This window comes from Clytia hemisphaerica, unplaced genomic scaffold, assembly GCF_902728285.1.
Source record: "Clytia hemisphaerica strain Z4C2 unplaced genomic scaffold, Clytia hemisphaerica genome assembly, whole genome shotgun sequence".
NCBI classification, from domain to species: domain Eukaryota; kingdom Metazoa; phylum Cnidaria; class Hydrozoa; order Leptothecata; family Clytiidae; genus Clytia; species Clytia hemisphaerica.
In genome coordinates this window covers 199609-210145 of record NW_027103551.1, presented here as the reverse complement: position 1 = coordinate 210145, position 10537 = coordinate 199609, and the positions used below count along the sequence as shown (strand labels likewise).

General features: G+C 34.8%; 1 protein-coding gene across 1 annotated transcript; it reads left to right on the top strand.

Annotated features, from left to right (window-relative positions):
- The first annotated feature begins 4258 nt into the window (after positions 1 to 4258).
- On the top strand, positions 4259 to 9607 carry LOC136800138 (zinc transporter ZIP3-like). Its single transcript, XM_067056750.1, has 4 exons — positions 4259 to 4519; positions 4852 to 5098; positions 5306 to 5757; positions 7520 to 9607. The coding sequence occupies exons 1-4, from the start codon at positions 4382 to 4384 to the stop codon at positions 7778 to 7780; spliced, it is 1098 nt and encodes a 365-aa protein (XP_066912851.1). The 5' UTR covers positions 4259 to 4381; the 3' UTR covers positions 7781 to 9607.
- Positions 9608 to 10537: the final 930 nt, after the last annotated feature.

Here is a 10537-nt window from a genome sequence, read left to right as displayed (position 1 = left end):
GTTGCAAGTTATGGCCGTTTACGGTACTTTACTACACATGGTTTTTACAGTTTTTACTTGCAATTTATTTGAGTTAAGGTTTTATTGTAAGTATGTTTTGCATTTTTATACTGGCTCACTAGCTTACCACGTTTTAGTGTGATCCTTGACTCATCTTATCACTTTACAAAATTATGGAAGTGATAGAATATTTAGGAAATATTATGGACTGTAAAAAAAGATCAACTGATCAAGAAACATCAAGAAATTTTATTGATTGCCTCATTTTTGTTGGGTTCTTGTATCTTTGGTATTACATAGAAAGCCCCTTGTAATGCAATTATTTAATAGCCTCAGGAATAATGCAGAAAAGTTCAGAAAACTTGGAAAACGACCCTCGACATGGTTGGCAAACGATATCATACTCCAGGATGCATCGTCTCTTATTTTCTCCCTATTTTCTACTTTCCTATCTTCTATCCTGATTTTCTGTTTTTCTGAAGTGTTTCTAACTGTTTTCTAAGTATTTTTCTGAAATTTGCCCGTACCGGTGAAACAGGTCTCCGACCCCGGCTCGAACCACCAAATGCAAGCAACCTTGGTTTTCAAATCCAATGCCTAACCGCTTACGCCAACGAGACACGACAGAAAGCCGTCATTCACAAATACTTATAGCGTGTAATTTACAGACCTTAATTAAGAAAGCTCCCAACCCTACCGGTGCCCCTACAAGGATCCCTACGGGATCCTAAGTTAAGTCACAGGGTACGAATGCCCCTAAGAAGGCCTTCGGCCTTATATTGTGACTCTCGAGCTCCAACTCTAACCCTAACTGATAATAACCGAACCCCCTTCTAGGTCCGCGGATTGAAAAATTTCACTTGCATCCTGGAGTATGATATCGTCTGCCAACCCCTCGACATGGCCCGAGAATTCTCGGGCCTCTTCGGGCCATGTTCGGGCCGAGAGACCCTATCAATTCTTTTGGCCCGAACATGACCCGAGTCATTCGGGCCATGTTAAATGTTAAATTGATTCAGCATGTCCAGTCAAACAAAATAGTACAAAATAAGATTTGTCTGTTTTGTTTATATATCGCTCAAAAAAACTTTACGAGCTTCCCGTGGACACGCTTCAGTTTAAAACCAGGACCAGTTTACTAGCAAATATTTCCACCCTAAGTATATTTATAACTATGTTTTCATACCAAATAAGACATTTAATATTTATATGAATTTACAACATTCATATATTTAATATAATTAGAGAAACCAAGTTTTTCTCAAAGAAAATGTTAAAAAAATTCAGTCCTGAAATTACACGCCTGTTTAAATCATGTTTTCAAAAATTGGCCCGAGTGTGGCCCGTGTGTGGCCCGAACACGGCCCGAGAATTCTCGGGCCATACTCGGGCTTTAGGCGAATTCCAATAAAAGTTTTGGCCCGAGAATTCTCGGGCCATGTCGAGGGTCGTCTTGGAAACAGAGGATTTTTAACAGTCGGTTTCAACAGAACATTCGGTGTTTCTAAAAACTTTGAAAACTGAACCATTCGTGTTCAAAAGTGTTTTCTGTAAATCAGGTGAGCAATGTGTTTTTAAAGAAATGAATGTTTCAGGCTCATAGCCGGGGGATATGAGATTTTCCGAAAAAAATGGGGGGGGGGGGTTTAACCACCCTCACCCTTTAGTAAATAAAAAATTTTAAAGGCAGGGAATCAAGTGAAATCTAGTTTTTTAATCCCCTCAGATTCACCGCTGAGACAGCAGGTCAGGGGTAACCTGATAACAGATTTTCTGGCCCAGTACGCTGAAGCTCTAAAGAAAATATACAATCTGAAGAATATGGTCGCGCGCCTGTAGAATTTCATTTTAGAGGAACGGGTCCTAGTGCAATTTCGACAGGGAAGGGTGTCATGGCCGACAACTTTTGGGTCGGGAAATATGTCAAGTTCTCTCAAAGCAAATTCAGAACTTTTTTGGAAAAGAAGCATGCAAAACATTATTGTCTTTCACAAACAAGGTTTTTTAATGGATGAATATGCTCAAAAAAGAATCTTTTTTGCTTTAAACTGATCACATAAGAGAAAACATACCGCCAACTGCTCCAACTTGGGACGAGTGTACGCAACATGGGACTTGTTGATATCTGGCCTGTATTTTCACTTACTGTTAAATCTCTTTGACAACAAATTTGTTTTAATAACTCCACCAAGTTTATCAATCATACTTTCTGTTATAACATGTCACGATAACTTTCACTGATAGCGCGTCCTTTTTAATTTTTGTTTTCATTCAAAATGACCGGACGCCGAATGGAGGATTAGAGAACGCCTGCCGCCTAACCGCCTACCGCCCAATGGGATTAACAAATAGCGAGTGTGTAACTTGCTGCGCGAGTGACGTCAAACGCTCCATCGTTTTGCCACTGATTTGGTCTTCTTCGTTCCACTACGGATTTTTTTCATATTTCGATTTAAAAGCATACTCGGTGCGAAAGAGAAATCGTGTATTTTTTAATACGCGGTTCATTAAACTCAAATCAAATGACTTTGGAGGTTCGGTGAAATGGTGGTGGAATGGCAGTCCCATGTTGCGTAAGATAGTCCCAAGTTGGAGCAGTTGACGGTATATAATATAATAACATCATACAAAAATCACTTTATAAAGAGAGAAAAATCATAAACAAACATCTTTATATTATCCCAGGCGGTGCCAACCGAACCCTATCGAATCAATTTTCGTTATCGAACCATCGAACTTTATCAAACAAAATCGAACGGTAGCTGTTCAATTACCGAACCCGATCGAACAGCTATCGAACTTTACAAAAATTTCTTGATAAGTTTGATTTAGTTCGATGAGTGTTCTTTGTTCCATCAAGTTCGATTGATGGTCGATGAGTTCGATTTAAGTTCAATGTGGTTCGTTGATAGTTCTATGTGGTTCGATGATTGTGTCGGATTGATTCTAATTTTCTTTACCTTTCATAAAATTACGAGGTTGTTTAATCAAAACGCAGGCACCGTATGCTTCACTCATTATTGCTCATTTGAAATAATAGAGATGACATTTTCTTTAAAGAAAGTAATAAAAATAAAAATCTTTTTTTTTTTACAAATTAACGACCAACCAAATCTTAAAAGAGCTTGTAAAAGCTCCAGCTTGTCCCATCCGATGGGATAGATATAGGATGGCCCGCGAGAATATGGCCCGTGGGCGGCCGCCCTCAGAATATAAATAAAAAATTGGGCGGCAAGGTATAAATCGATCTTAATCGAACTGATCGAACCTCAATCGGTTTTATCGAACTGCGATCGAACTATAATCGTATAATCGAACAGTCATCGAACTTTACGAAAGTTTTCCCGGTTCGATAGGTGTTCGATTGGGTTCAGTAATCGAACAGCTATTGTTCGATAGGGTTCGATTAAGTTTGATTAGTTCGATAATCGAACAGTTCGATTGACACCGCCTGGATTATCAGTAGAAGAAAACTGAAGCTATAGAAAATGAATACAAACCATTACTGAATACTTTTATGAAGTTTATAAAGTATAAAGACCAAAAAACTTGAGTTTTTTAAAACAATACAGTAACAAACATCCATTTTCACCTTCCACCTCCAATTTGAAACCTTTCCATCGCAAAGCATTGTGGGACAGAATTTTAATTCCTATCTATAAAACGCACTTTTCATTGAGCGCCATTTTAATTTTTAATTTTTCGGCACGTGACAAAAAGTTGACTCAAATTTTCCTTAGAGATAGGGCCATTTTCTTCAGATGTTAGTTTTTAGCAATCTTTAGAGCTTCAGCGTGTTGCGTTCTTTGCACTTAATATCCTGCAGTACTAAGTGCATTTGACTATTAGGAGGTTGACACCACCCCCTTTTCTGCCCCTTTTCTTTCTGAGCAGTTAGAGTTAGTACCCTAATAGTGCAATTTGATTGACTTAAAATTTATAGCGTACCACCTCTCAAAGCATTTTAGTACCCTAAAAGTACCATTTGATTGTTGAAACATATAGTAGACCACTCTTACCCACAAGGTACTAACTGCAAATTCCAAAAATCAAATATGACCCAACACGGTACTAACTGTCAGGATGTCTGGTACCAACTGCATGACCCCCCCCCTGAGCAGGTCAGTGCAATGGAGAAAAGAAATCTTTAAGATACTCAAATTTTGTGATAAAGATACTCAAATTTCTCAAGGATCCGTGACTCAATTGTATTAAATAAGTCTTAATATTACCCAAAAAGGAGTAAAAAATTTTATAGTTATATTGATACTTTTTGTTCAGATTTAGACCAAGTAAGAAATTGATCAATAACTAAATGAGGTAGTTTGGACTTGTTTCAAAGAATTTGTCGAGGCTGTGGATTTTTGGTTGGCAGCACAAGATGGAGACCACACTTGTTTTGAAAATATTTGGAGCAATTATTTTGTTTTTTGTCACTTTTCTTTTTACATTGCTTCCATACAAATTAAAGCAGATGCGTGCAGACAAATTGAAAATTATTTCTTGCTTCTGCGGTGGTGTAAGTAGCTAAAAATTTAGAGTGATTTTATTAAATTTTTTTTTATCAGCAACTGTTATAGAAAATTTCTTTTTTTTGCTTTTTATTTCGTTTTATTAACAACAAAAGAATTCAGGAATATGTTCAATTGCTGAAAACTTGATAAAGATCTGTAAAGATAGAAATATTGTTGTATTTTTATTTTTGATTTTTTTATCCACACAATCTTTGGCTTTTTCTGTTTGATTTACAATGTTGGTAAATGTCTGGGAAAATATAGATCAGGCTTTCCTGTTTTCTTTTTCGAATTTAAAAATCTTTTTTTTACACTATTCACTTAATTCAATTTTCAGCTCTTTCTTGGGCTAAGTTTCCTTCACTTGATACCAGATACTTTGCGAGGATTTTTTGGTAGTGAAATTTTACTCAAACTCCAAAGTAAATATCCTTTTGGAGAGTTGGTAATCATATTGGGAATGATCTTGGTTCTGTCTGCAGAAAAGTTTGCTAGCCTCATCCAAATCAACCACCAGGAAAAAAAAACAAAATGTGATGGCAGTGAAAGTTGTTGCCAAGAAGAATGTGCCGTACAAGGAGTTCGTAAGTTTATATAAGAACAAAATTTATGGACTTTAAGTTACTCGTTATGAATAGCATTATTATCAAATACCTTATGTGCTTGATGTTTTTTTAATCATCAAATGCAAGCTCTCCTGCATCTAAATATTCAGTATATAGAATATCATACTTCAAGTACAAACTCATGTTATTACTGTATTTCAAAAAATCTGTACTTGTTACTATTAGCAAATGAGAAAACACCACTTTTCAAGCAACTGAGAAAACCATATGTGGAAGATCAGACAGTAGAAGCAGTCCCATCAAACGAGAAAGCTCAGGAAGCTGGGACTACTGGAGAGGCTGATAAAATGGATTCTGATGATGATTCTTCAATATCAATTGAGGATAAGAAAACTGTTTTATTTACACAAAGTAACCAGTATAGAAAACTATCAACTACATCAAACACTTCAATGGGAAACAAAATTCAACTTTTAAAAATCAGAACCATCTGTTTGGTTATCGCACTCATGATTCATTCCTTGTTCGAAGGTTTGACAGTTGGTTTGCAGCCTAATGCAACAGGTGTCTGTGTGCTGGTTGCTCTTTTGTTGTTCCATAAATCGTTAGTTGGATTCTCATTGGGTATTGCTTTGGTCAATGATAAAAGTGATCTGAGGTCCTTCCAAAAGAAAGCTGTAAGTAACATTGAAATTCACTTCAGTTGAACCTATTTTGCGATGCCTGCATGTTTAATTTATAATCAAAATATAGCAACTAAAACCTGGTGAACAACTATCATTTTTATGATGTTTTTTTGTGGAACGTGCTTTAAATGTGAGATGCTTGACCACCATGTACTTTATTTCCTCAAATAAGTAACAACATAATTATTTTGAAGAATATGAAAGTTTGGTTGGTTCTCTTTTCAAAAAACGTTATGTACCCACCTTAGGGGCCGTCCACATAGTATGTACGCACTAAAATGTCAAAAATCGAAAAAGCCCTGCTCCCCCACCCCCTGGACAAAAGCGTACGCAAATGGCTATATACCCCTGGTAAGTACGTACTTTTTAAATTCAAACCCCCTTCCCTCGGTTGAAGAAAATTTCGAATATAAATCGTTTGGTTTGGACCTTTATTTCATACATGAAAGTCAATGTTTATTAAGAAACTTTTTCTTTTCCTTTTCCTTGAGGCGTATAAGAAGCGTAAGAAAACACAAGAAAACACAATAGCATGAAATATGAGAATAAATAATGCAGCAAAAACTATGGAAAAACTTTTTCTGCGTACGTACATTTTCCTTTGACCCCTCCCCTCGCCCTGTACGCAAGCATTAGTGCGTACATACTATGTGGACGGCCCCTTAGGTGTTTTTAGAGGGCCATGCTCATTGACTGAGGGTGTTGCTATAAAGAGGAGATACAATAATTGCTACAGTGTTTCAGAGTTAGCTGTTTAAAATAATTTTTGGACTTACCCCGGGTGTAGGTACTATAAATTAATCGTTGTCCGTCCGTCCGTTCGTTCATTCGTTCGTAAATTTCTGCCAAAAACGGCTAAAAAGAGGGTTGACTGTCAGACATGTTTTTCATAGAAAAATTGGCCAAATTCAATATGTTTTTAAGCACATTTACCAATTCCCCTAGTAACGGCGAGTGAAGCGGGAAAAGCTCAAGCTTGAAATCCCTGATCTTTGTGGTCAGCGAATTGTAGTCTCTTAGTTATTAGCTTTTCTCAAGATTGGCTCATTCATTCTTTATGATTTTTTGCACAAAGGTGCCTAACTATAAACCCTCGAATGTGACGGAGCCCAATTTTGGAATAAAAAATTTGGGGCAAATTCCAGCCAAAAAACGGCTAAAAAAAGGGTTTTTTGGATATTGCTGAAAACTGGATGATTGATTTTTCCTGATTTTCTGCATGAAAGTAGGGTACCATCATCGGTAAAAGATGGTTGAAGCAGATTTTCACGAAAAAAAATTTTCACCTCAAAAATTGAATGTTTATCCAAGAATCAGTATTTATAAGCATACATTAATGTTTTTAGCCAAATTACTCAATTTGTTAGATGCGATGGACATTCTTTTCCTTCCAATCTCATCTATCCTTCCTTGGGATGGGCACGGGGACAATCAATGAGGAAAACGAACGACCAATTTTAATAAATCGTCCCTATTTGTGTTCCGAATGATTGTTTTAACGGTCACGCTCACATAGATATCAATTATCAGTGTTGCAACTTTTCCGTCTGTAGACGGATATCCGTCCAGTTGAGATACAAATATATCATTTCCGTCTTGCCAGTAAGAGGGTTTTTGGTTCAAATGACCATCTAATCCTAAGGTTTCCGTCCATATTCATAAAACCTAGTTGCAACACTGAATTATGTGTTAAATGCATAACCAGGTAGTTCCATAAAAGTATCACTTTTGAAGTTCTTTCTTGATGTTTTAGGCACTCTTCTCTATTGCATCCCCGATTGGAGCTATCATTGGCATTATCATTTTCAGCGTTAAATCAAGCTTTGTAAGTGACGAAGTGGTTGTTGTGCTCACAGGGCTCTCCACTGGAACTTTCATTTATGTGACCTTCTTTGAAATCCTTGGTAAATGTTTAGAAGGAGATAAGATGGAAGACATGATTGGATTTGTTTATTTTGTGCTTGGTTTTGGTCTTTTTGCTGGCATTACTGCAGTACCACAAATGCAAGTTTAATGTGAAGTTGATAAATTACTGCAGAAAATATTTCCAAACGATTCTCTGTAGCTTGGGATGAGCTGGAGTTTTTATAAGATACTTCACTAATTGGTCATGGTCATTAGAAGTAATGGAGATGACGCGTTCTTTAGAAAAACGACCAACCAAATTACATAAGAGCTTGTAGAAACTTTAGCTTGTCCCTGTTACTTTAATTAATTCAAATGACTATGAACAATGAATCTTATCACTAAAAAATTAACATTTTTCAATGAGGCATATTTTTGAAAGAATAATAGCAAAAACATTCTTTACATACACTTTGTTGGGTAATTGAGTCTTCTTTTCTAATCTGTCTTAACCAAAAACACGATAAAATCTGGTCAAAACTACCAGAACACAGTTGAACAGTATTTACACCACTTCATCTAAGGCTTGATATATTTTTATTATGTCATGTTATTTTCTGATTTTTACGTATTAAGAATCATATTGGTACACTGGACTTATTATTAATGCACATTTCGCATACTTTCTATAAGAATACTTTTCATAAATAATATTAGAATTTAGTTTTTTTTAACTGAAATGCTTGGGGTATATTTGATTCATCAGATTGTTTTTTTTAATATTTCACAGATTTATATTGTTTTGAATAAATTATGATTTTTTTAATATTTTGGGCCAATAATTTTATTGTTTTGAGCAATTTTAGAAACATTATTAGTATAATAGAAAAAAGGACAAGCAGCTTTAAAATGAGTACTTGATTACAAATTTTATAAGTTTTTAAAATCATTTCTGCAAAAAGTACAAGTATTTTACTTTGAGATGTACTATACCTTATTGGAACTAATTTTCATGGGAACTAATATTCGTGGTCGAAAAGAAAAATCGGAAAAAATGCGAAGAACTGGGATTTAATTTTAGCGGTTTTGCCCTTTTTTGGACAAATTTCTTTCATTTTCCTAGGGATTTTTCAAATTTTTCGATAAAATTGCGGGTTCAAATTTTCCCATAGCATGGGCCTATTTTTACTTCATTTCTCTTGAATCATAGACTTACTTGGGAGGAGAACGAAATGTGGAGAGGAAAACATAATGTTTCGTTTTCTTTCTACCCTGTAATGCCCACTGTTTTATTGTTACTGAATTGTTTTTTCATTCCTTTGTCGAATGTGAATAAATATTAAATTTTGTCATTTAGCACATTTTGTTTTTCAAAATTTATATAGATTTAATAACTTTTGTCCTTTAATAATATTTTAGATAATATATTAATTGTAGTCTGAATATGGGAGATAAAATTATTAGTTAAGTCATTTTTGTTATAGTAACCTGAAAACTGAATATTATAAGTGGCCAAATTTTTGCTTGGACATTTTCACAAAATTAAAAATCTAAAATTTTTGCATGGAAAAACTTTGCGAATATGAGTTACAAATGTACACCCAACAGCTTTTTAGAAGTGACGTAAAACTTGAATTTATCCAATAGAATGGCTTAATTTTGTTTCAGTGAAACGGAACCGTATCGTGTGAACGTGGTCTAAATGCATTAAAATATAAATGTGTCTTTGTTTTTCAATCTCATAACATGATGCATTGATTTTATTTTTTTGCAAACAATTTTTTTAGCGTTCATTTAGTTAAATGAAATATATAGCAGCCAGCCATTTTGTTAAATTAAAATATGCCTTTTTTGTAGGTATTTTTTCATTTATCTGAATGATTAAAGGGTTATGGATTTTTCTTGTAGCACTTTTTGTACTTGTAGAAAGTAGTAACATTTTTATATTAAAGAAATAGATGAAACTAGGCCTGTCTTATTGCATTGGGGGTACTAAGATCTTAAGACTCCTTTGAGGTCATGTTTAGATTACCTAAGTGCAAGGCTTTTTCTTATATTCTTGTGTTATTGCTGACACAGGACATAATTGTGTAAAACGAGTACACCATTACACACTGTATTTTAAACTTTGAACCTGTAGATCCATTGTCGTTTAAAGATACTCATTGTCCATATAAGGTTCCCCTGTCACTTGTCTCCTCCTGCCACTAGACCTTTTTAATCCCCAGGTGTCAGATTTGTTGTATCACGCTTCTAATGCTCTTGAAATATTGTGTTATTTTTATCAACATTATAATACAGTGTGTCTCGTAAAAAAGGGAGCCTTTGTTTTGGATTTAAGTATAAGACGATTAGTATAAAACACTGATTCACACTGCATTTGGCATGACTCGAGAAAAGGGTGGCTCATTTTGTTATACAACACTTCTGTTTCACTGTATTTTAAACGATTCACACTGCATTTGGGACGACTCGAGAAAAGGGTGGCTCATTTTGTTTTACAGGAAAATAATCTTTCTTTTACATTAATTCATGCTTCTTATGACTTACATGGTATTGTAAAGTTCTTGATAGTTCCTCGATTCCTGCCAATCTGTCTAATTGTGATAAATTTATGAGAATATGTAGTATATAATTTTAACATCTGTTTATCGTTTTAGATTGTAAAAAATAGTGAAAAAAAACAAAATAATGGTGGATGAGTGAATATGAGAATGATTGCGTGAATGGATGGAAACTTTGTTGATCATAAAAACAAATGAAAACACTTTTCCAGACACCTTCATGTTTTGATAGGACTTATTTCATCATCGAGATGAAAGATTTTTCTATATTTTTATTAAAAACAACCCTGAATTTGAGCTTTAGAGGTTATAACTTTCACAAGTCATTAAAAGGGAAATGCTTATTTATTTACTCTATCAGT

What these genes read in the sequence shown, in the direction of transcription:
- LOC136800138 (XM_067056750.1), top strand. Translation starts at nt 4,382, where the DNA reads ATGGAGACCACACTTGTTTTGAAAATATTTGGAGCAATTATTTTGTTT. An exon ending in TTTCTTGCTTCTGCGGTGGT is followed by an intron (nt 4,520 to 4,851) that starts GTAAGTAGCTAA and finishes TTCAATTTTCAG; the next exon opens with CTCTTTCTTGGGCTAAGTTT. An exon ending in GGTCCTTCCAAAAGAAAGCT is followed by an intron (nt 5,758 to 7,519) that starts GTAAGTAACATT and finishes TTGATGTTTTAG; the next exon opens with GCACTCTTCTCTATTGCATC.